Genomic DNA, 26,754 nt, shown 5'->3' on the forward strand with positions numbered 1-26,754 from the left:
GGGTCACTCTGTAATTGGGCGCATGCCTGTTGAGGGCCCAAAACAAGAGAGGGATAATAATAATAATAATGATGTGAATGCGTAACATAAAATTATAACAACACAAAAAGTAGCATGTAGACTTCAAGAGGTAACAAATAAGTTAAAAACAAGTTTTGTGAATTATAGGTCAGGTAAGCAGGTACCAAGATTCTAAGAAAGGGTGAAATACACAGGATGTGACTCATCTTTGGTGCAATAAAGTCCTTTTGTTAAAAGCAAGATGGAAAATTACATGGCCTTGTAGGCAGATTCAACTAAAGACGAAATATGTGGAAATTACGAATCGTAACTCATTTATCGCACATAGATTCTAAACTGAAGAGTTTTGATTAACATAATCCCGCTCCCGCAAGATAGGTAGCGTCGCCCCTCGTTCGGGGTTTCGAGCCTACAGTTGAATGTCGAAGACAATCACGGCGAAGTAGGTGTCGTAGCTCAATTTTGACTACAGTTTTTACCACCCCCGTGACAGCTTCATTCACGGAGAAAATGATTAGTTACAAACAAGTCAGTACATACATCAAACGAATCGATAATTTCCACATATTAAAATTGAATGATCAAAATTTATATGAATGTAACTTCTGGGACAATGCCAAGTAATCAACATCAATAAACATAAATTAAGCAAGCATTACACCAAAAAGGTAAACAATTACAAACAATAGCATAACGGTATCACATATGTGATTATGATTATGTTTAAAAAACAAAGATTTAAACACACACAAAAAATATAAAATGCGGCATACAAAACAAATACGATATAAAGAAATGCAAAAATTACTACCTGCATTAAATATCACAAAATAACAACAAACATTCATAGAGCGACGCGTTCAAGACCGCCATTTTTTTTTTAATAATAATAATTCAGTCATTCAAGACAAGATGATCAACGTAACCTCCGTTCCCGTTCGTGCTTTTTAGATGGCACAGGCATCTTTTTCCCACCTAGAAATTGCATGGTTGCCAACTCTCAAAAATGTATGTATCGTCGTAAGTTGTATATACAGGGTGGAACCTGTCAGGGGGAAGAGAAAAGGTAACGAAAGATGAAGGGTACGGGTAACAGTCACGGGAATGGAAAGAGGAAAGCGGAAGGGCGAAGGCGAAATGGAAATATGCACAATGGTGAATAGGGAAGGGAAGGGATTATATGAATGGGAAAGAATAAGCAGAGTAACTTGAAGGAGAATAGGAATTATAAAAAAATGCCGAGGGGAAAAGTAGATTATATGTAGGGGGGATACACAAAAGTTGAATGGGAAAAGTGTCCAATTGAGATGAGCACTGGAATTTGAAGAAGAGGAATAAAGGTGTTGAAAATAGAAAGGGAAAAGAAATATATAAGGAGCAAAAAGTTCAAGAGGTGGAAGGGACAAGAATAGGAAAATAAAGAATGATGTGTCAGGGCAAGAGGATGCCAAGAAAAAGGAAAAAGAAGGTTCAAGAGGAAGGGGCGGAAAGAGGGAGAGAAAGTGCAAAAAAAGGAAAAATTAAAGAAGAAGAGAAAATTAGGGGGAGAAACGAAAGCGTCAGAGAATTCGTAAAGGATACAGCGCGAGAAAGGGTAAAAGACTGCCGGAGACAAGAAGGCGATGAAGGGGAACAAGACGAGATTGTACAAGAGAGGGGGATCGAGAAAAAGTATAAGTAGAGAAAGAAAAAATTATCCGAAATAAGAGACACAGAGCAAGATAGTGTGGAGGAAGGTAACGCGGAAGGCAGTAAAGGGGAGATGAGAGGCGAAAAGACTGGAGCAAACTGAAAGGAACAGGGTGGAGATCAGAATAAAGTACTGTAAAGGAGAGAAATATGAAACTGATGAGGAGAAAGTAGATGAGCATTATAGGTAAAGAGGTACAGGAATGGACGAGAGAGCAAAAATCGGAAAATATAGGAACACATCAAAGCAAAAAAAAACTATGGAGAAGTGTACAAAGGGAAGAATACTGAGCAGGAATGAAGAATGAGAAAGAGGAACGAAGAAACACTAGAAAAGTTGAAGAGAGAACACAAGAGGGAAAGAAAATCAATTTCTGTAATGGGGAATTGAAGACAACTGGAAACACACTCCCGACCCCTTCGACAGTATATCTAATTGACGGACTCATCAGAAGGAAAAGTTAGATTTACATACAAAGAAGACAAAAGACGCAACTGACGAAAGGCACAAAATGAAAAAGCAGGGGAGGAATAAAAAACAAAAGAAACAGAGGAAGGCGTGACAGGGGAATAGAACGAGAGGAAAGGAAGGAGAAGGGAAAAGGTATAAGTGGAACGGAAGATAAGGAAAAGGAAATAGGAAGGGTAACGGTAACGGTGAAGAAAATGAAAAAGACAAAGATGAATAGCGACTGAAATATAATTCAGAAGGTGGGAAGTGGGGAAATTATGAGAGCAGGTCGGTCACTGGGGGGTGAAGAAGGAGGTGGAGAAAGAAGGGAAAAGAAAGAAAAAACGGGAATAAGAAGGCGGGAAGTAAAGGGGAAAAGGAAAGAAGAGAAGAAGGGATATGGGGAAATGAGAGGTTGGGTGCAAAAGGGTCTGATAGACAAGGAAAGGACTGAAGATGAGAGGGAAAGAGACGAGAGGGTGTAATTGAGATGGAGAACGGGAATTCGAATATGAGGAAGAAGACACCAGGAAAGTGACAGAAAAAAACAATTCAGAAGATTTACTAGTGGAGAAAAATTAAACAGAGGAAGATGAAGTGGGGCAAGAGAAAGCATAAGAAGATTGTTTATCTTCGAAGGAAGTTAGGCAGAGAGCACGAAATGCAGTAAACGATGCGGAGGAAGCTAAATGAGGAGTGTAAAAGGAACAGGATAGAGGAAAGGGAAGACGAAAAAAAGAAAAATACAGTAAAAAAATACAAACAGAGGAGGAACAGAAGCAGCAGCAAAGAAGGGACGAAGAATGAGTAAGAGAAAGGAAGAAACACGAGTTACTTCAATACATAATCGGATAGAGATCCGCAAAAGCGTCGCGTGCAGGGTGGAATTCTTAATGGAAGAAATATTTTCGCAGCGGATGTTTTTAATCTCACGCATTCCCACCTACAAGATTTATTTATTCCAAACCGCTGCCGTCTCACTTTACAACTGCAATAAAACCGTCTCGTGAGAAATTCATTTACAATCGTTTACACTAGGAAAAATTGCTTTTCATAGATTCGACTTTCCCTTGGCATTGTCTACCTGCAAGGTAAAGGTTAATTCAATCGATGATGTTCGGCGATGAGAAAGTTCGCTCTTATGAAAGTTAATTACTCGGTCAATCTTCGTTTTGTAATTATTCTTCTCCGTTTTTTTTTTGTTCGGCGTTGAAAAGTTACGTAAATTATTGGATGCTGCATTGTGCGACTTTGATCGCTTCAGGAGAGGTATGGTACACTTCAATTAGCGCGAAAGTGAAATCGCTAACGTGACTTATCGCCTTTAGCGTATGGACACGTTTCCGCTGTGAAAAAGTACCAATTCCGCCATTCGCGTTGTTTTTTCGGGGGATGAGGCGACACGAATTCGCCTATTTTGAAAAGAAAAACGCGCAGGAAGTGCACGTTCACATGTAGCTACTTTTACCTTTCGAAACTTCCTCATTCGAATGTTCCGATGGATGTTAATCGTTAGTTTATCTAAATTATGCAGCAATCAGATTAAAATCCATAATGTACGACGATGACAAGCACTTTCCAATTCCTTTAATGGAAGAGAATAGCGCTCGCACGTATCTACTATTACAGCGGGTCGTTACTCGTTACTTACAATCTCGATAGTCATACTTTTTTTGGCGAATGCCGTTCGGGTTACGCAATGCTCCGGCAGTTTTCAGTTTTTGGCTGTTTTTTCGTAAAGGCTTTTGAAAACACCAAAAAACTCAAAATAAATGGAGACCTTAAAGGCCCAAAGGTTCGCTCGAGGGATCGATAAAGACTAAGGCTCAGAAAAAACTCTTGGAGACTTGCCTGGAGTATCTGGGACGGCTTTTACAGATTCCTAGCACATCAAACACTTATAAAGGGTTTACGCCTCAGAAGGACTCTAAGCATTTAGATGCCTGTGGTGGCTTTTGAGGTGAAGGCTCTAAAGAATCCCTAATATTAAGCTCATAAATCCTGAGCTCTGGTTGACTAATGAATGCTAAAGGCTACAGACCTATTTAGAAACAGGCAAAAGCTCAAAATTTTGAGAAATCAATTCCATTCAGTGACCCAGATACTGAAAGTTGAAAAAATTATAAAGTACCTACCATTAAATGCGCCAAGAACCTCAAAATCCCAAGACCCAAGGCTCAAAGATTCAAGGGTACGAAACCTACAGACCCCAAAAACTCAAATCCTCAATTCCTTGAAACCTTGAACCAAACAGTGGAAGAGCATCTAAATCTCTCTCCCTGTCTATTAGCACTTAGGTCCAAGACTTATATTGATCTGTGTCTTTTAACCTTCTGAATCCTCTTTCTGACCCTTGTGAAGGCTCGTAAACGTCCTTTGACGACTCTTGACAACTCTTTTGATTCATCAAAGGCTCTTGAAAGTCTTTCAAGGCTAACAGCCGGTAGAAGGATTTGGAGGCTGGTTCTTGCCATATACAATTCGTAGTGTATGCCATTTGGTTTGCGCCATGCGCCGACGAATTTTCAGAGACGTCGCTGTTACGTATTGAATTAAAAAAGTTCCCAAAAGGGAACTGCAAAATCATCGCGTGTAGGTAATTTAGTTCTCCTTTCTAATTTGCCGGTAACTTCCGCGACTGATCAAGACATTAAATCGTACACGGAATTGAGCAATTTATAATATACAGTCTAGTAATAGTAGAGGTGACTTTGGCAATGAAAATTGCAAGGAGGAATAGGTAATCTTGCTTGATTTATGATACCAATGGGTCACGGCGTGTCAAGCAGCGGGCGTAAGTAAAAGTTACTGCCTTTACGCGTAATGATTTATCTCAATTTCGTTGCTCCATTCATTAATTATGTACTACTGGAGCATTCATTCACCGACGCAAGCTTCAAGAGTTCGAATTGTGATTAGTTCATTGAGAAAAGAACACATTTTAAAGTTAAAAATCTGGAGCTTAAGGTCTAACACCGAAATTTGGATTTGCAACTCGGACATGTGAACCTAAAATTTGAATCGTGTAGCCCAAAAACTGAAGCCTAAATTTAAAAAAATTTATAGGTACTCGTAAAATTTCAAGGCTAGTGTTCGAAATCTGAAACTTGACGCCACAATTTAAGGCTAAAAATCTGAAGCCAAAGGTCTAACACAGTAGATTGAATTTTGGATTTGCATCTCGGACGGGTGGATCCTCAATTTTAATACGTAGCCCAAAAATTGAAGCTTAAATTTAAAACTTGTAAAACTTCAAGGTCGTTGCTCGAAATCTGAAACTTGAAATCACAATTTAAAGGCTAAACATCTGAAGTCAAAGGTCTAACCCAGTGGATTTAAGTTTGGATTTGCATCTTGAACGTGTGGAACCTCAAGTTTACTACGTGTAGCCCAAAAATTGAAGCCTAAGTTTAAAAAAATTTTATACTCGTAAAACTTCTCGAAATCTGAAACTTGACGCCACAATTTAAGGCTAAAAATTTGTAGTCAAAGGTCTAATCCAGTAGATTGAATTTTGGATTTGCATCTCGGACGTGTGGAACTTCAATTTTGATCCGTGTAGCCCAAAAAACGAAGCCTAAATTTTAAAAGATTTAAAACTTGTAAAACTTCAAGGTCGGGGCTCGAAATCTGAAACTTGAAGCCACAATGTAAGGCTAAAAATCTGAAGTCAAAGGTCTAACCCAGTAGATTGAATTTTGGAGTTGCAGCTCGGACGTGTGGAACCTCAATTTTAATACGTGTAGCCCAAAAATTGAAGCCTAAATTTAAAACTTGTAAAACTTCAGGGTCGGTGCTCGAAATCTGAAACTTGAAGTCACAATTTAAGGCTAAAAATCTGAAGCCAAAGGTCTAACCTAGTAGATTGAATTTTGGATTTGCAGCTCGGACGTCTGGAACCTTAATTTAGATTCGTGTAGCCCAAAAATTGAAGCCTAAACTTTAAAAAATTTTAAACTAGTAAAACTTCAAGGCTGGAGCTTGAAATCTGAAACTTGAACCCACAATTTAATGCTAAAAATTTGAAGCCAAATGTCTAACCCAGTAGATTGAATTTTGGATTTGCATCTTGAACGTGTGGAACCTCAATTTTGATCCGTGTAACCCAAAAATTGAAGCTTAAATTTAAAACTTGTAAAACTTCAAGTCCGGTGGTCGAAATCTGAAACTTTGAACCCAGGTCTAACCCAGTAAATTGAATTTTGGATTTGAAGCTCGGACGTGTGGAACCTCAATTTTGATTCGTGTAGCCCAACGTTCAAGCATAAATTTTGATAAATTTTAAACTCGTAAAAGTTCAAGGCTGGTACTTGAATTCTGAAACTTGAAACCACAATTTAAGGCTACAAATTTGAAGTCAAATGTCTAACCTAGTAGATTGAATTTTGGATTTGCATCTCGGACGTGTGAAACCTCAATTTTAATATGCGTAGCTCAAAAATTGAAGCCTAAATTTTAAACTCGTAAAACTTCAAGGTTGGTACTTGAAATCTGAAAGTTGAAGTCACAATTTAAGGCTAAAAATCTAAAGCTAAAGGTAACCCGTGTAGCCCAAAAATTGAAGCCTAAATTTAAAAAAATTTTAAACTCGTAAAACTTCAAGGCTAGTGCTCGAAATCTGAAACTTGACGCTACAATTTAAGGCTAAAAATGTAAAGCTAAAGGTCTAACCCAGTAGATTGAATTTTGGATTAGTATCTCGGACGTGTGGAACCTCAATTTTGATTGGTGGAGCCCAAAAATGGAAGCCTAAGTTTAAAACTTGTAAAATGCAAGGTCGGTGCTCGAAATCTGAAACTTGAAGTCACAATTTAACCCTAAAAATCTAAAGCCAAGTAGATTGAATTTTGGATTAGGATCTCGGACGTGTGAAACCTCAATTTTGATTCGTGTAGCCCAAAAATTGAAGCCTAAATTTAAAAAAATTTTAAACTCGTAAAAGTTCAAGGCTGGTGCTTGAAATCTGAAACGTGACGCCACAATTTAAGGCTAAAAATCTGAAGCCAAGAGGTCTAACCCAGTAGATTGAATTTTGGAATTGCATCTCGAACGTGTGGAACCTCAATTTTGATCCGTGTAACCCAAAAATTGAAGCTTAAATTTAAAACTTGTAAAACTTCAAGTCCGGTGGTCGAAATCTGAAACTTTGAACCCAGGTCTAACCCAGTAAATTGAATTTTGGATTTGAAGCTCGGACGTGTGGAACCTCAATTTTGATTGTGTAGCCCAAAAATTGAAGCGTAAATTTGAAAAAAAAATGTTAAACTTGTAAAACTTCAAGGCTGGTGCTCAAAATCTGAAACTTTAAGCCACAATTTAAAGCTAAAAATCTGAAGCTAAGGTCTAACCCCGTAGTTTGGATTTTGGATTTGCAACTCAGACTTGTGAAACCTAAAATTTGATTCGTATAGCCCAAAAATTGAAGCCCAAAAAAATGTATAGAACTTCAAGGCTGATACTGGAAATCTGACATTTGAAGCCACAATTTAAAGCTTAAAATCTGAAGCTAAGGTCTAGCCCTGTAGCTTGGATGTTGGATTTGCAACTCGGACTTGTGGAATCTAAAATTTGATTCGTGTAGCCCAAAAATTGAAGCCCAAATAAAAAAAATGTATAAAACTTCAAGGTTGTCGCTGAAAATCTGGAATTTGAAGCCACAATTTAAAGCTAAAAATCTGAAGCTTAAGGTCAAACCCCGAAGTTTGGATTTTGGATTTGCAACTCGGACTTGTGGAATCTAAAATTTGATTCGTGTAGCCCAAAAAATTGAAGCTCAAATTTTAAAAAATGTATAAAACTTCAAGGCTTGCGCTGAAAATCTGGAATTTGAAGCCACAATTTAAAGCCTAAAATCTGAAGCTAAGGTCTAATCTCGAAGTTTGGATTTTGGTTTTGCAACTCGGACTTGTGGAATCTAAAATTTGATTCGTGTAGCCCAAAAAATTGAAACTAAAATTTAAAAAAATGTATAAAACTTTAAGGCTGATACTGGAAATCTGACATTTGAAGCTACAATTTAAAGCTTAAAATCTGAAGCTAAGGTCTAGCCCCGTAGTTTGGATGTTGGATTTGCAACTCGGACTTGTGGAATCTAAAATTTGATTCGCGTAGCCCAAAAATTGAAGCCTAAATTTAAAAAAATGCATAAAACTTCTTCAAGGTTGGCGCTGAAAATCTGGAATTTGAAGTCACAATTTAAAGCCTAAAATCTGAAGCTAAGGTCTAATCTCGAAGTTTGGATTTTGGATTTGCAACTCGGACTTGTGGAATCTAAAATTTGATTCGCGTAGCCCAAAAATTGAAGCCTAAATTTAAAAAAATGCATAAAACTTCTTCAAGGTTGGCGCTGAAAATCTGGAATTTGAAGTCACAATTTAAAGCCTAAAATCTGAAGCTAAGGTCTAATCTCGAAGTTTGGATTTTGGATTTGCAACTCGGACTTGTGGAATCTAAAATTTGATTCGCGTAGCCCAAAAATTGAAGCCTAAATTTAAAAAAATGTATAAAACTTCTTCAAGGTTGGCGCTGAAAATCTGGAATTTGAAGCCACAATTTAAAGCCTAAAATCTGAAGCAAAGGTCTAATCTCGAAGTTTGGATTTTGGCTTTGCAACTCGGACTTGTGGAATCTAAAATTTGATTCGTGTAGCCCAAAAATTGAAGCCCAAATTTAAAAAAATGTATAAAACTTAAAGGTTGGCCCTGAAAATCTGGAATGGAGTTTTCCTCAATTTTCATTTTTTTTCAGTTTCTATTTTTTTATTGCTTTACTTTGTGTATCTGGTTCATTTCACCTTTCTTCTTTGTTTCTGATGCTTTTGCATCTTCTTTTTCTTTCCTTGTTCGTTTCTCTTTCTTCCACCTTTCGTGCTTCTACTGTCTCACATCCTCTTCTTTTTACTTTTATTCTTTCCGTTTCTTTTCCAAACCCCTTCCATCTAACTCCACTTTCTCATTTTTCCACCTCCCTCATCTGATTATTTTCTTTTCACCATTTTTCTTATAGTTTCAATTCCTATTCTCTTTCCTCTTCTTTTTTACTCCCTCCGTCCCTCCCTTTCTCTCTTTCTGTCTTTTCTTTTTTGCCATTTTCCTCCACCTGTCCTAACAGATTTTTTACTTTCCTCTGCTCTTGCCCCTTTCCTTTGCTCTGCTTTCACCATTTCTCCTCCTTCATCTCCACCCACTTTTTTCCTCGGCATTCTTTTTCGTTGATTCCGATTCTTTAAGCTTCTTTCTTCTGAATTCTAATTCCTTTCCCTTTTCATTCATTAGTTCGTTATATTTCCATTTCTCCTTCTCCCATTCATACTTTATCCTTTTTGCTTTTCGTCGTATCTATTCCCACTCCTAGTATCTCAAGTCACTTTTCGGTTTCTATTTTTTTATCGCCACTCTTGTGTATTTGCTTCTTATCACGTCTTTTCTCTTTGCTTCGCTTTTCTTCTTTTTATCTTTTATTTTTCTGCTGTTCCTTTGTTGCTTTTCTTCTCCTCTTCTCTCTTCCTCCCTTGCTCGTCTACCTTGTTCTTTATCTGTGTTATCGTCTTCCTTTGACCCACATCATTTTTCCCCCCGATAATTTTGCACTGGTTATTGCTGCCAATTAAAAATTTGTACTGCTCAATTATCAAGGTATTAAAAAATAAAATCTTGTTGTTGGTTCTGTGCTCCTGATAATAATTTCTTGAGTAAATACTAATAGTCTCTATAAATTCTTGGTTTTTGAGCTCTTGTTACAATTGTTTCTATAAACATTGGCCGATATTTTTAAGGAGTATCAGGAGAACATAATTAAATAAGGAAAGGATTTTAGTGAACAAAGTCTGTTTATACCTTCTTTGTTTCTAGGTTCCGAATACGACCATTTAAAGTTTGCTGTAAAACTTTCGTGCTCCTCGTAACATTTTCTAGAATATTCTGCTACCAGGAGAGCAGAAAAGTTTATAGTCGAGAGGACTTGGCAACTTTCTGTGTTCCTAATACAATTATTTTAGTATAAATTATTGAAACGGAAACATGTCGCTGGAGTAGGGTTTTGGTACGGCTTTTAATTTCGTGCTTTTAGAAGATTGCGGTATCAGGAGAACATAACGTGCGAAAGATTTTAGTCGATTTATGCAACATTGTAGGAACAAGACAATGAGGGCTTTTGATAAGGAAGTGCGGCTGAAGCAGTAGCAAAATTACTCACTGCACCTTGTTGAAATTTTCATTGTCAAAGTCAAGAATGTTCTGGTACGGTCCAGCGAATTAGAAAGGACGCTCCGCGTCGCTTTATCCTCGTGAGATACCGGAAGGAAAGAACAAGATGATTTATAGTTTCTTTTCTGGCATTGTGTTCAGATGTATGTAAAGTGTATTTCCCACGGTCTGTGGATCGTTTTGTCGTCCGAAGGAAATGTAGTAAACTTTAAACTTGAACTGTCGATCTCCGAAAACACTTTCACGACGGGCAATAGTTTACTGACCGCCGTTGTACTCGCTTCGGCGTTTATGGAAGATATTGAGGATTGCACAAATTTATTGCGGCCGCGACAAGTGAATCAGTTTGCGAAGGTTCAGTTCTGGCCTCCTTTAGCAAATACGGCAAACGGTGTCAATCGAACCGAGTTGCGTACGAAATCTTAGTGAACGGTAAATTTATTAGGAAACTAGGAAAACCTAATCAGGAGTAGCCGACAGAATGCTCGAAACTGATATCTGTCAAAAAATGAAAAATTCTTACCTCAACCCAGGTTCGAACCCTCGACCTCCGGCTACATAGATGGTTGATTCCAGTCGGCAGGGCCCCCACGAGTTAGGTGCCGCCAAACCAGTAGATTTCCGGATGGCACCATCACGAACTCGGTCTCTATATCGGGCCACGAGCAACTTTTTTTTGATGCGCAATTTGAAACTAATTAAACACCAATTGCTACATTCAAATGTGTGCTCCTATGTAATTTTGCTTAATTAACTGCAGGTGAATTAATTTTATCTTAATTAAGTCTCATAGACCACCACTTAAGCCCCTATTAAGCGCATGCAACTTCCGAGTAACTTTGCTTGATGCGCAATTTGGAACAATTTAAGCACCAAATTTCGACATTAACATTTGTACTCGAATGGGATTTTTATAGCGTCGTGCTTAATTAATTGCAATTAAGCAATTATGCCCATGCAACTTCCGTGCAATTTTTTTTATGCGCAATCTGGAACAAATTGAGTGCCAAATTTCTATATTAAGTTGTGCCTGAATGGGATTTCAGTAACTTTGTGCTTAATTAACTGCAAGTGAATTAATTTATTCCATTTGGGCATCAGATACCCACATAAGCGCCCGTTAGGCGCATGCAACTTTGTTTATGCGCAATTTGGAACAAATTAAGCCCCAAATTTCGACATTAACATTTGTACTCGAATGGGATTTTTATAGCGTCGTGCTTAATTAATTGCAATTAAGCAATTATGCCCATGCAACTTCCGTGCAATTTTTTTTATGCGCAATCTGGAACAAATTGAGTGCCAAATTTCTATATTAAGTTGTGCCTGAATGGGATTTCAGTAACTTTGTGCTTAATTAACTGCAAGTGAATTAATTTATTCCATTTGGGCATCAGATACCCACATAAGCGCCCGTTAGGCGCATGCAACTTTGTTTATGCGCAATTTGGAACAAATTAAGCCCCAAATTTCGACATTAACATTTGTACTCGAATGGGATTTTTATAGCGTCGTGCTTAATTAATTGCAATTAAGCAATTAAGCGCATGCAACTTCCGAGCAACTTTTTTTGATGCGCAATTTGGCACTTACAAATTAAGTGCCAAATTTCTATATTAAGTTGTGCCTGAATGGGATTTCAGTAATTTTGTGCTTAATTAACTGCAAGTGAATTAATTTATTCTATTTGGGCACCAGATACCCACATAAGCTCCCGTTAGTCGCATGCAACTTTATTTATACGAAATTTGGAACAAATTAAACGCCGAATTTCGACATTAACATTTGTGCTACAATGGGATTTTTCTATCGTCGTGCTTAATTAATTGCAATTAAACAATTTAGAGCATGCAACTTCCGAGCAACTTTTTTTTTATGCGCAATTTGGGACAAATTAAGCACCAAATTTCGTCGTTAACATTTGTGCTCGAATAGGTTTTCAGTAACTTTGTTATTAATTGACTGCAAGTGAATTAATTTATTGCATTTGGGTACCAAATAGCCACATACGCGCCCGTTAGGCGCATGCAACTTTATTTATGCGCAATTTGGAACAAATTAAGCGGCCAAATTTCGACATTAACACTTGTGCTCGAATGGGATTTTTATAGCGTCGTGCTTAATTAATTGCAATTAAGCAATTAAGAGCATGCAACTTCCGAGCAACTTTTTTTTTATGCGCAATTTGGGACAAATTAAGCACCAAATTTCGTCGTTAACATTTGTGCTCGAATAGGTTTTCAGTAACTTTGTTATTAATTGACTGCAAGTGAATTAATTTATTGCATTTGGGTACCAAATAGCCACATACGCGCCCGTTAGGCGCATGCAACTTTATTTATGCGCAATTTGGAACAAATTAAGCGGCCAAATTTCGACATTAACACTTGTGCTCGAATGGGATTTTTATAGCGTCGTGCTTAATTAATTGCAATTAAGCAATTAAGAGCATGCAACTTCCGAGCAACTTTTTTTTTATGCGCAATTTGGGACAAATTAAGCACCAAATTTCGTCGTTAACATTTGTGCTCGAATGGGTTTTCAGTAACTTTGTTATTAATTGACTGCAAGTGAATTAATTTATTGCATTTGGGTACCAAATACCCACATACGCGCCCGTTAGGCGCATGTAACTTTATTTATGTGCAATTTGGAACAAATCTAGCACCAAATTTCGACATTAACTTGTGGCTGAATGAGATTTTAGTAACTTTCTGCTTAATTAACTGCAAGTGAATTAATTTATTCCATTTGGGCACCAAATACCCACATAGGCGCCCGTTAGGCGCATGCAACTTTATTTATGCGCGATTTGAAACCCATTAAGCGACAAATTTCGACATTAAAACCTGTCATTGAATGGGATTTTAGTAACTTTGTGCTTAATTAACTGCAGTGAATTAATTTATTCCATTTGGGCATCAGATACCCACATAAGCGCCCGTTAGGCGCATGCAACTTTATTTATACGCAATTTGAAACAAATTAAGCGCTAAATTTCGACATTAACATTTGTGCTCGAATGGTATTTTTATAGTGTCGTGCTTAATTAATTGCAATTAAGCAATTAAGCACATGCAACTTCCGAGCAACTTTTTTTATGCGCAATTTGGCACAGATTAAGCACCAAATTTCGACATTAACCTGTGCCTGAATGGACTTCAGTAAGTTTGTGCTTAATTAACTGCAAGTGAATTAATTTATTCTATTTGGGCACCAAATACCCACATAAGCTCCCGTTAGTCGCATGCAACTTTATTTATACGCAATTTGAAACAAATTAAGCGCCAAATTTCGACATTAACATTTGTGCTCGAATGGTATTTTTATAACGTCGTGCTTAATTAATTTCAATTAAGCAATTAAGCGCATACGACCTCCGAGCAACTTTTTTTATGCGCAATTTGGAACAAATTAACCACCAAATTTCGACGTTAACATTTGTGCTCCAATGGGATTTTTCTAGCGTCGTGTTTAATTAACTGCAATTAAGCAATTAAGCGCATGCAACTTCCGAGCGACTTTTTTGAAGTAATCTGAAGAGTCTAAAGAAGCGAACGTATCTCATTAGCTTGAAGAATATGAAGAAACAGAAGAACTGGACGATTTCGAAAAATATAATAAAAAATCTGAAAAACCAAAGGAAATGGGAGGATCCGAATGTCCATTAACCTAGCAGAGCAAGGTCAGCAGAACACAATCGGACATATTGCATAATTAGGTGCTAATTAAGTGCCCTATGCCCTAATTAAATGCTTCCTTTTTTTTAATTATGACATGTTCTGGCAGGTTCATATGAACTCGGAAAAGCTCTACCTTAAAAACCCAAGAAAATGAAAAGTGAAATAACTATAATTAGGTGCTAATTAAGTATCCTATTCCCGAATTAAATGCTCCTTTTTTTTAAATTATTACATGTTGTAATAATTAAAAAAAAGGGGCATTTAATTCGGGGATAGGGCACTTAATTAGCACCTAATTATAGTTAGTTCACTTTTCATTTTCTTCGTTTTTTGAGGTATAGTGCTCTGATGAGTTCATATGCACCTGGCAGAACATGAATTTAAAAAAAAAAGGAGCATTTAATTCGGGCATAGGGCACTTAATTAGCACCTAATTAGCCCCTAATTATGCCATATGTCTGATTGTGTTCTGCTGTCCTTGCTCTGCTAGGTTCATGGACATAGGATCCGAGGAAGAATGGCACCCAAACAGAAGAAACATAAAAATTTCCAAATATGTAATCTTGAGCCTTCCAAAGCATCTCATGGTTCTGAAGAAAGTGGAGAATGAGAAGAATCCGAAGAATCGAAAGTTTTTATTTAATCCTACGGAAGCAGATATTGTTTGTAATTAAAGAGGACGAGCGCTCACAATTTGCCGAAACGGATTTGCATTTAAATTTAGTTATTGCGCTGACATAACCTCAAACAAAAAGTGCACATACATGTATAACGCATGTAAAAGTTCCCATCACTTCAATTTTCTTATATAAACGTTAAATTACAACTTAAAAGGAAATTATGTGATGACATGTAATGAGAAATTAGATTTATTACGCGTGTTTCAGTCGAACATGTGAAATTGTCATTAACATTTTTACTCAATTTCAAAGACCTTGCGTAAGGAAGGAGATGAGTTTTTGTTACAATTTGGTATTCACAGAAGATGAGCGGGCTACTTCCGTGTTTGCCTTATATAATTGCACTTTTACAAATTCTATTGTTGTCTGGTCCAGTAACTTGGTTTACTGACAGCTGCCATCAAAATGTCCCCTGGCACGACCTCTGACCCGCGCGTCCACTTTCGAGATTTTTGGGACATTCTCACTTGGCCTCTGGCGCCCCGTATGCATGAGCAATCAAGAAAGCGAGAAGGAAATTGGTGCATCGGTGCGTTTAGCCGTCGGAAATTAATGGCCGACCTTGACAGTGTCTTAAATTTTCGTCCCATAAAGTTGTGACAAGGAGAAAATAAGCGAGCGTATTATGCTAATTATATAAACAAAAAAGCGCTATAAAAAAGACTTTCATTCTGTGGCATTACTGCATTAGAATACGGTAATTGTTCCGGTTATTAATTATGCAAGCTCATCGCCAGATTTACGCAGCTTTGCTCTTCGTAAAGTGCGGAAAAGAAATTTAACGGGCGAGTGTATGCGAAATATCTCTGTGTAGAGACCTTTAGCCGCTCCGTGCGAGGATTTTTAGCCATCCGCGAATTTGTTACAATCAATTTTGGAAGTAGGAAGTTGGTTGAAAGGTTTTAGCCAACACGCTGCTTTTAGAATTGAATGCGTCCAATTCGGAGGCGTGTGACACTTATTCTAATAAGTAATTGAATGTCTCTACGTAGAGTTATTTTCGTATATATCCGATCACGATAGGAGGTCGAGGAGGAGGGGTATGGTTGGTAGAAATTAATTCCTTTCGTTGAGACCTTTCATTAGAGTACCATGAAGGATAAAACTAGTTCCACCCCCCCCCCTCCCCCTCCACCTCGTACTTTGATAAGAGGACAAAATGAAGGGCAGTAGTTGGTAGAAAACGGTTCCTTTCGTTGAGACCTTTAATTAGAATACAATGAGATAAATTTAATTTTGACCCCCCCCCCCCTCAGGCCTCGTCGCTAATTGATCTCGAAAAAGAGTCGCACGGGAAAGTTATAGTTATAGTATAAACCAATTTATTTAGATGAGACCTTTCATTAGAACACCATGAAGGGTTGTGTTTACTCCATCCTCCCCCTCCCCCCCCCAAATTTTCTAAAGTTTAACTTGGCACCACTAAAAGCATGCGTATGCAAAATCTGAGACCAATTGGTTGTCGTATGTAAAAGTTATGCACATTTTACTTTCAAAAACAGCATCTCAGGGAATAATTCGTGGGGGGGAGGGGGGGTTTTTAGACAGCGAAATTTGATGGCCGTCTGGGACACCTTCAAGGTATAGGCTATCTACTGCATTTTTTAAGAATTAAAAAAATGTGCTAAAAATATGGAGAGAACAATATGACGTGTCGTAGGAGAGGAGAAGAAAAATGAGAGTAAGGAGAACGTGAAGAAGAAAAGAGGAAGAGCAAGTAGGGGTAGAGTAAGCACTGTAAGGTGAAACAGAGAAGCAGAATGATAAAAGAGGCAGCCAATGCCGAGGGCAAGAACGCGGTGTCAGCGCAAGAAGAAGGATAAATGAAAAAAGAAAGAGGAAGCGAAGACAGAAGGATAGAGAACAGAGGAAGATAAAGTAGGGGAAAACAAAACCAAAAAATAAAGGTGGAGGAGAAAGGGTACACAAACATAGGGCTCATAGGGAGAATAGGATTGAAAGAAAACAGATAAATGGAGAAAGGCGAAAAGGTAAGGTAGAAGAAGAGCGAGCGATATGAGGGGAAGAAGAAAGAGAATACGTATAAAAAAACAGAGAAGAAGGAACAGGATGAAAATAGAGGAAGAATCAGAAGTAGAAGAGAGAGGAATATCAACCAAAAAAGAGGTAGAAGGAGGGAAAAAGTGAAGCAAAAAAATGGGAAGAGGAAGGTAAGAGGGAATTGTGAGGTAAGAAGAAAGAAAATTTGAATGGATGCATGAAAGGAAAGGGAAATGAAGAGCTAAGATAAGAAGGTAACATAGAAAGGGCTAAGGGACAAGAGATGTAAAAATAACAAGAGATTAGAGAAAGAAAAGAGAATGATCAGAAGACAAGAGGATAGGGCGAAAGGTTTAAGAAGAAGAAAAAGTGAAACGGGGATAGGGGAAATGAAGAGAATAAGAAATGAGAGAAAGAAAACTGAGATGAAGTGTGAAAGAGAAAAAGAAGGACGAAGAAGTTGACAAAGATAAGAGTGAGGAAGGAGTAGGAAAGGAAAGGAAAACAAAAGTCAGAGAAAGGGCAAACAGGGAAAAAGCGTAAGAGAAACCATAAAGGGGAAAAAGAGAAAGTGGCAGCGAAATTCTTCTGGCGGGTAAGAGAAAGCATGTGAATAGTGTATGATAGCAAACGTCACGAAAAACTTTGCTTTACTTTTTGGTATCAGGAGGACAGATAGGTAATTTTGGATTTTCGTTTACGCTTATAGAAGATATTGAAAAAGAACCAAGAGTGGTAGTGTGATTCTAAAAAACACATTTTAATTAAGATGGTATTAGGCGCACATAAATCAGAATTGATGTCGGTTTCGTTAGGTAGTGCGTTTAGAAAAAGTGGAAAATGAACATAAAGGTATAATGCAGTTCTAAATATACCATTTCAATTTTGCAAAATTATCAGGAGCACAAAAATTACGATACTGGAGATTCCCAAATGTTCTATTTTATGGTCTCCTGATTCTTAATCGCCAGGTAAGTGGCATTGGGCGCACAGAAAATTTGGTTTATTGTTTGGAAAATTATCAGGAGTACAGAAATTAAGATATTGGGTGATTGCAAATGCATTAAGAACCAAGATTATTAAAATTTTCAGATACCTAATACTTACAAATTGGATTATCTAAACCGTTACATGGAATCGGAGAATTTACATTAACTCCCTCCTGATACTCCATTCCCAGGATGGCCATATTGGGCACAGAGAAAGAGCATTAAGGTATTCAGCACACTATAATTTTTACCGATAGCGTAGAAACAAAGATATTTAATGATCGCCAACGTTACATAGGATTTATTATCTTATAATCTCCTGATAAGTAATCCCCAAGAAAGGGTGCAAAAAAAGAAATTTATTTCATTTTTTGTTAACGCTTCTAGAAAATATTGAAAAGTAAAATAAAGAGGACCCTAAGGATCATTGAGGTTCGGCACACTTATCAGGAGCCCATCAATCTAGATTTAGGCGGTTGCAAATACCATCAAAAACATCTCTTTTTAATACACAGAAAGGCGGTACTAAACGCATTTATTTTTTCGTTTTTTGGTTAAAAAAAAACATTGAAACAGAGCAAAGAGTGATAATTATTCATGCTTAACATATCTGGCTGTGCAGTACTGCACGAGTTTTCCCGGGAAACATCGGACTACCCGTGGTAATGTGGTTCTTATGTTTTATAGTTCCCTGATACTAGGTTACCCGAAAAACGGTATACTTTTAGAAAAATATTAAAAAGGGAACATAGAGAAGTACTGTGGTGCTAAGAAGTGCATTTTAAATCTGTAAAAATGTCAGGAGCACATAAAAAATGTTTTGAATGATAGCAAACTGTATAAAGGATTCATCATGCTCTATTCTCCTGACACTTGATCCCTAAAAAAGTGATGTTAAACGCACCGAAATGTATATTTGATTTATTTTTTTGTTAACGCTTTATTAAAAGTGTCAGGAGGACAGAAATTGTATGATCGCAACTTCACTTTACTTTTCCGGATACTTTTGTACTTCGATTTTTGAAAATATTAAAAAGGGACCAACAGTGATAATGTGGTTCTTATATTTTATGGCTTCCTGATACCTAGTTACCAGAAAAGCGATATACTTTAGAGAAATACTAAAAAGGAACATAGAGAAATAGTGTGATGCTAAAGAGCGCACTTTATATTACATAAAAGTATCAGGTGCACAGAAAGAAGGATATTGTATGTTCGCAAACGCCACGAAAAACTTGGCTGTACTTTTCCTGCAACTTAATACTTAGAAAAGCGGTATTAGGTAGGTGCACAGAAATGTAATTTTATTTTTTCGGTTATGATTTTAGAAAATATTGAAAAGGAAGAAATAATTGTGCTGTGGATTCTAAGAAGCGCGCTTTAATGTGGGAGTCCGAAAAAAAACAGTTGTGCGCAATTATCAGGAGTACAGAGATTATGAATTGGGCGATTGCAAATACCATCACGAACCTAACATTTTTTTTAATACTTAGAAAAGCGATACCAAGAGCGCTTATTTTTTGGTTTTAGAAAACACTAAAAAGTAAAAAAGACTGATAATCTGGTTCTTAAATTTTATGTTTTCCTGACGCTTAATTACGAGAAAAACGGTAACTTTTAGAGAAATATTAAAAAGGAACATAGAGAGGTAGTGTGGTGCTAAGGAGCAACCTTTAAATCTGTAAAAGTATCAGGAGCACATGAATCTACTATACACGTGGCCACTCGCGACCGACGAAAGCGCATTTTCCCCGCACAGAATCAGTAATTACTCGGGAAGAAAGTGACTAATCCAAAAAATCTTTAGTCGTTCTGGTCTCGGGGCTGTGCTACACCATATAAGAAAGAAACCACAACGAAAAAGCTTACAGTGCAGATGGACAGACAGAAGGATAAAAGTGCGGACAATAAATGATAACAAACAAAGGATTCATCATTCTCTCCTGATACTTGGTCCCCCAAAAAGTGATATTAGTTGCACTTTTTCTGTTAACGGTTTATAAAATTATCAGTAGCGCAGAAAGAAGGATATTATTGTATGTTCGCAAACGCCACGAAAACTTGATTGTACTTATTACTTATAAAAGCGGTATCAGGAGTAGAGAAATATCATTTTAAATTCCGTTTATGCTCTTAGAAGATATGAAAAAGGAATAAACAGTGTTATTGTGATTCTAAGAAGCACACTCTAATTAAGGTGGTATTAGGCGCACAGAAATCAAAAATGATTACGTTTTCGTTACGTAATGCTGTTAGAAAAAATTGGAACTGGACATAAAGTTATACTGTGGTTCTAAAAGGCACAATTTAAGTTTGTAAATTTATCAGGATTACAAAAGTAACGATATTGGATGTTATAAAGTATTTAGGAGCTTATATTTTTTGGTACTTCATCGCGGAGAAGTCGGTATTGGGCGCACAGAAAAAAATTTGACAGGGACACTATGTTTCTAAAAAACACTGTCATTTTTCAAAGGAGCAGGAGCATAGAAATTAAGACGTTGGGTGATTGCAAATGCATTAAGAGTCTATATTGTTCAATTTCTCCTGACACTTAATAACTATAAATTGACTGATCCCAATTATACGAATTTAGGAACTTATAGTTACTCCCTCCTGATACTTCATCCTCAGCATGGCGGAATTGGGCGCACAGAAACAACAACACTGTAATTAAAAAAATTATCAGGATCGTAGAAATAAACATATTTGACGATCGCAAACGTTACAAAAAGAAGTTATTATTTTAAAATCTCCTGACACGTAGTCGTCAAAGGGCCCAAAAAAGAAATTTGATTAATTACCGCTTTGAGAAAATATGGAACAGGCACAGAAATAGGTAGTGGGGGACCCTGGGAAGAATAGAGGTTCAGCACATTTATCAGGAGCACAGAAATTAAGATTTGGGCGGTTGCAAATGCCATCAAGAACCTATCTTTTTTTTAATACTCAGAAATTATTTGTTTCGTTTTTCGCTTTTAGAAAATATTGAAAAGGGACCAAGCAGTGGTAATGAGGTTCTTATATTTTATGATTTCCTGATACTTAAGTTACCTACCAGAAACGCGATACACTTTAGAAGAATACTAAAAAGGAACATCGAGAGTGTGATGCTAAGGGGCGCACTTTATATTACATAAAAGTATCAGGAGCACATGAAAAAATATATTTAATGGAAGTTATTTTTTCGTTTATTGAAGAGGGATTAGCTCTAAGAAATGAGCATTGAATGAGCAGGCAAGTATAGTGTTCTAAAAAACACATTTTAGTTTTGTCAAATTATCAGGAGCACATAAATATCGATGTTGGATATTCTCAAATGTGTAAAACGATTTAGAAGCGTATATTTTATGTTGCCCCAATACTTAATCTCCAGGAATGCCCTAAGAATGTGCACAGGTTGACGGCAGACTTGGGAAGAGGATAGTTGCTGAAAAAAACAGAAGTATCCACCGTTTAGTTTTCGTCAATTACCGAACAATAACTCTTGCAATAACGGTCCAGCTAATTACGCAACTCTCATTAAAATCGTTAAGCGATTATTACGCGGATCCCTCTTCCTGAAGAGTAACTCTGAAAATTGCGGGCATACATTAGCATTTTTTGTTTTTTTTTTAATTTGCGACGACGACGCGCGCCGCGAATTTCTCCTCGTAGTTTTTATTGGGCGCATAAAATCTTGCTTAGAAATTTTTGAAAGTTCATGACCTAAAACATTGTTTTTCCATCGCTAATCGGTCAATTACGATTCCGTTTGTTTACCGAAAATGGCGCGCGGTCGCCGTTAGGCCGAGAAGATTCGCAGGTGGGTAAAAGTAATCCTTTTTTTATTATTAAAAACGAAGTGAATGTAAAAGTTATTTCCATAAAGTCTAAGAGTGAATCTTCAGTTTATAGGGGGGAATTTGCTATTTAAACTATGCGGCGCGTTTATGGAGATATCATTTGATCATAGTTTTAGTGCCGGCTTAGGATGAGACCTATTGTGGTATGTGCAGTTTCAAGTTGCTAATTATCTTAGTCAATTAGGGGAGGTCCAAGTGTGGCTAATTAATTGCGCCCGTTTTTAGATTGTCGCAGCGGTGCTAGCCCTGGCTAATGCCCGACCCGAGCCACCCTCCTCGTACGGGCCACCCTCAAGTTCGTACGGCGTGCCAACGGGGGGCGGATTTGGAGGTAGCGGAATAGGTGGAGGATTCGGGGGCGGTCACGGCGGCGGCGGCGGCGGAGGTTTCGGTGGAGGAGGTAAGTCCGGCTGAGATCTCGCAGAGTTGAGCTCTAGTTGAAACCCAACAGGAAGTTTCGGCGGTGGATTCGGAGGAGGTAGCGGATTCGGGGGAGGCGGCGGATTCGGCGGCGGCAGCGGATTCGGCGGCGGAGGTGAGTTTGGCCCCAATTCCTGTAGATCTTCAATTTCGGGTTTAAGGTTTCGGCGGTAGCGGCGGAGGCGGTTTCGGAGGAAGTGGCGGAGGTGGATTCGGAGGCGGCGGATTCGGAGGCGGCGGTGGCGGTTTCGGAGGCGGAGGTTTCGGAGGTGGCACCACCGTGCAAAAGCACATCTACGTCCACGTACCTCCACCGGAACCGGAGGAATTCCGACCGCAAAGACCCATCCCCATCCAGCAGGCCCAGAAGCATTACAAAATCATCTTCATCAAGGCACCAAGCGCGCCCACTCCGACCGCCCCAATCATACCCGTACAGCCACAAAACGAGGAGAAGACGCTCGTCTACGTCCTGGTGAAGAAACCAGAGGAGGCGCCTGAAATCGAAATACCAACGGTGGCGCCGACGCAGCCAAGCAAACCAGAAGTCTACTTCATCAGATACAAGACCCAGGTAATTGAAGCTGCGAATAGACACGTGCGAAAATGAAAGCGGAGCGTCACACTTACAAATCGCTTTTCACGCGGAGGTCAGGCTAATTTAAATCATCTGCCGATTTGACGGGTGAAAGTAAAGTTCGCTAAATTCCACTTTCGTACGTGAATTACCGTTGAACGACCGCGTTTTCTAACATTAATCAAAATTTTTTTCTTTTGCAGACGGGCGGAGGCGGCGGTGGCGGTATCGGTGGTGGAATTGGAGGCGGAATCGGCGGCGGAATCGGAGGAGGAATCGGCGGAGGAATCGGAGGCGGAATCGGAGGCGGAATCGGAGGTGGAATCGGAGGCGGTCACGGTGGCGGTATCGGAGGTGGTCACGGTGGCGGTCACGGTGGCGGACACGGCGGTGGACACGGAGGCGGACACGGAGGCGGCGGTATTTCCGGTAGCTACGGACCGCCGGGAAAATCCGGCCCGTACTAAGTCGCAACCTACCTCAAAACGTCTGGCCTTGCAAAAGTACCCTTTTGCTAGGCTACCCCCCTGATGCCAGTACGTTTCCTCTTACCAAACGGTGATTTCTTTGACTGATACGCCCCTAATCGCAGCAAATTCCAATTGCGAAAATTTGGGGTGTAAATCAGTATTGTATATAGTGCAATACGTTTATATATAGTATTATTATAAGTGTAATTATTATTATTTAATTAAAGTACGGTGACAAATAATACTTTTTTTGCGTCGACATCCCTAATGAGCCTCATCTTCCATTCCTTTTTTTTTCTTCCCTTTTTCCTTCCCAACTCTTTCTTCTTTTTTGCTTCTCCTTCACTTGTTCCTTCTCATCTTTCTTTACATGTTTTGTGCTTTTTGTTTTCTTTTCTCTATTGCACATTCTTCTACTTTCTCGTAGACTCTTGCTTTTATTAGTCCCTTTGCTCTTCTGGTCATTTTCCTCTTCCCCTGCGCGGTTTATTGTCTTTGAGCGCTCCTTTTTCCTTACTTCATCTTCTTCTGCTGCGTACGCCTATATACTTCCTCTTTTTCTGTCTTCCCTGTACTTCCCTAATTATTTTTCTAAGATTCCTCTTTCGTTAATTTTTCTTCCTCTGCTTTACCTACTTCTACTGCAGCTGCTTTAGTCTCTGAACAATCTCCTCCATAGCGTTCTTCCCCATTCATTCTCTTCCCTTTTCTTTGATGTACCTTTTTTTAGTTTACCTTCAGGTTGTTTTCCCCTGCTTCATCTTACACTTGTTCTTATGTTCCCGATTGCTATCTCCTTCTAATTCTTTGTCTCCTTCCCTCGTCACATTCTCATTTCCTGTTGTCCATTCCTCTCTTCACCACCTTCTGGATTCCATTTTGTTTTTCCTTTTTTAACCATTTTTCCCTTTTTCTTCCCCTTTCTAAATCCTTTCTTATTCCATTATCTTTTGTTGCTACTTTATTTTTCTCATTCCACTCTCCTACACCTTTTGTAATTCTTTTGCTTTCCCTACGTCCTGGTCAGCCTACCATTTCTCTGCATTCTTTTCTACTTTCAGTATCCTTCTTCAGTACGTTATTTTCCTATGTTTCTGTCTCTGTTTTGAATTTCAATTCTTTCCTTTTTTCTATTTATCTTTATTTATTCATACTCAAATCCTATTTTAATTTCCCATTCCGTTTTCTTCTCCAATTTCTTTTCCCTTTTTCTCGGTACTAGCGCTGTTCTTCTTGTTTCTTCCCACTCTCTTTTATTTCTTTTTCTTTTATTTTCTTCTGGTTTTTCTTTTTCCTATCATTTTAACTTCCTCTTCGTTTCATTTTCCACTCCCTCGTCCTTTCCGTCGCTTATCATTTCCATTCTCTCACATCACCTTCTAACCCCACTTTACTTGCAATTTTTTCTTAATTTTTCCCTTCCCATTCCATTTCTCCCTTTTTTGTTTCCCCTCTCAGTTTCTTTTTCTTCGTTTTCCTCTCGCCATTTCTCCACTGATTTCTTCAGCTGTCTTGGATTTTGGATCGTTCCAATTCTAATTCTGACCCGTTTCTTATTCATCTGTCTTTCTTTACGTTCCCCTTTCCCTTCCGCCTCATTTCCTTTTCCCTCAGTTGTTTCTCACTCTTTCTACCTTGTACTTGTCATCCTTTTCCTTTTTACTCCTTTCACAAATAAGCTCTTTTTCTTTGCTCTTCCGCCTCACTTACCTTCTTCCCATTTCTATTTTTCTTTCCGCTTTACCTCTGCACCCTTGTATCACTTCTACTCTCGCTTCACAAGCCATTTTACCTCTTTTTCGCCTTTTCTCTTTCCTTTCTTGTTCGATTTCCCTCCTTCTTCTTCATATCCCTTTGCGTCTATTCGTCTGTTTTATTCTCTGCTTCTTATACTACCCCGTCTTTTCGTTTTGTGCCCCCCCCCCCCTTTTGCCTTTTTCTTTCATTTTACGCTGATTTGCTTCCTTTAGTACTTAATTTTCCTCATTTCATCTTTTTCTTTTGCCTTCTTTCCCTAACATTTTTGTTCCTTTTTTATATAATTCCTTCTGCCTCCAGTCTCTGGTTTCTTTGCGTTTTTTTCGATCCGTTTTGGTGACTCCTTGTCTTTCATATGTGCATTCTTACGCTTCTGTTTCTCTTTCTTTTGTTTTTCACTTTCTACTGTAGGTATATCTCTTTGTCTTCTTAATTATTGTGGTCTGTTCGTTTTACCTCGTTCTATTCTCTTTTCTCTTTTGCTCTCTTACTTTACATGTTTTTTATGTTTTTTGTTTCCTCTTTCTCATTGTATTTCTGCACCTCTTTCCCATCAAATTCCTCTACCTTCTCCATCTGCTCCTTTTTTCTCTACTTCCTGTTCATTCCTTTGCTCTTCTTGTTTGTCCTGTTCTGTCCTTTTCCTCCTCTTTTATCGCATCCTATTTCTCTGCTCTTCCACATCGTTTATCTTACTTTAGTGCCCCTGCCATTTCACTTTTTTTTCAGCATCCCTATGCCTCCTCTTCTTCTGTCTCCCTTCCTCTACTTCATTTTTCTCTCTCTTCCTCTCTCGTTTTTATCTGCTTTCTTTGCCTCTGGTTCATCTGCTTTAGATTCATCTTTCGGCTCCTCTTCTTTGTGCAATCTTCCTATACCTTTTTGAGTTTTCTTTTCCGCTTGTCCATTACAACCCCCCCCCCTTCTTCATCTTATACTTGGTCCTATTTCCTTTGCTTGCCGCTTTTTCTGCTTCTTCACTTTTCTTCCCCTTCTTCTTCCTCTTTCTCATCCTGTCTGTCTTTTTTTTTGCTGTTCTTTCCTTTGACACCTCATTCTTCAGAATTTTCCGATTCATCTTTCTCTACTATCACCCTGTGTGATGTTGTTTGCTATAACTCTCCTATTTCTTTCCGGTTCCCTTTCTTCTTTATCTTCCTTCCCATTCTAGACCATGTACCTATTTCAACTTTTCTTTTCTTATTTTTAAACCCAAAACTCTTATTCGCATCACTATTCCACCCTCTTTTTCTCTCTCCTCTCCCCTTCCATTCAAATTCAAAAATCTTTCCTTTCCTTAACCCTCTTTCACTCAACCTTACCTCGCATTAACCTTTCCGTTTTCTTTTCCTCCTTACTCTCTTTTTCCTTTCCTTCTTCACACCCCCGCTTCAATCCCTTCGCATCACCTTCTACACCCACTTTACTTGGAATAGTTCCTTTCAATTTCATCTTCCCATTCCCTTTCCGCTCTTCCTTTCGTTTGTTGCATTTTCTCGTTCTTTTCCTTTGCGCCTTACTCTTTTTCGATCTACCCTTTTCCATTTCTCAGGATCCATTGCCTATAATTCTTATTCAGCTTTCCCGATTTTCTGAATTCTAATAATTTTTCCTATCCATTTTTTCTTCTTTACATTTCTTATTCTACCCATACCCATTTTAATTTACCGTTACTCTTTCCCTTTACGTTTTTCCACTCCTTCTCATGTTACCCTTACCTTTTCTCACTCTTTTCTCTGTTTATTACTTTGGTTCTTATTCTTTTGCTTTCGCTTTCTTTTTTGTTCAAATTTCCTCTTTCCTCCCTTCCTTCTCCCTTATTCTAGTTACCTCTCTGCGTTTTACCTTGTAAGTCATTTCTATTTTTCTTAATCTTTTTAGCGCATTTTTTACGAATAAAAAAAATGTGCTATTGTTTGCGTTTTGTCCGTCCGTACTAGCGCTGGTCTTCTTGTTTCCTCTCCCT

General features: G+C 38.3%; 2 protein-coding genes across 5 annotated transcripts in view; one reads left to right on the forward strand and one right to left on the reverse strand.

The window, feature by feature from the left end:
- Positions 1-26,754, reverse strand: part of LOC116162064 (probable cation-transporting ATPase 13A3) — a 280,669-nt gene that overhangs the window by 32,289 nt on the left and 221,626 nt on the right. The window lies entirely within an intron of this gene.
- Positions 16,302-23,260, forward strand: LOC116162073 (glycine-rich cell wall structural protein-like). The gene is made up of 5 exons (XM_031475604.1): positions 16,302-21,706; positions 21,789-21,963; positions 22,015-22,098; positions 22,145-22,557; positions 22,764-23,260. The coding sequence occupies exons 1-5, from the start codon at positions 21,692-21,694 to the stop codon at positions 23,025-23,027; spliced, it is 951 nt and encodes a 316-aa protein (XP_031331464.1). The 5' UTR covers positions 16,302-21,691; the 3' UTR covers positions 23,028-23,260.

This window comes from Photinus pyralis, unplaced genomic scaffold (assembly GCF_008802855.1).
Source record: "Photinus pyralis isolate 1611_PpyrPB1 unplaced genomic scaffold, Ppyr1.3 Ppyr1.4_LG10, whole genome shotgun sequence".
Classification (NCBI taxonomy): Eukaryota; Metazoa; Arthropoda; class Insecta; order Coleoptera; family Lampyridae; genus Photinus; species Photinus pyralis.

Coding starts and splice junctions, on each gene's coding strand:
- LOC116162073 (XM_031475604.1), top strand. Junction 21,964..22,014: donor CGGAGGTTTCGGTGGAGGAG/GTAAGTCCGGCT, acceptor GAAACCCAACAG/GAAGTTTCGGCGGTGGATTC. Junction 22,099..22,144: donor CAGCGGATTCGGCGGCGGAG/GTGAGTTTGGCC, acceptor TTCGGGTTTAAG/GTTTCGGCGGTAGCGGCGGA.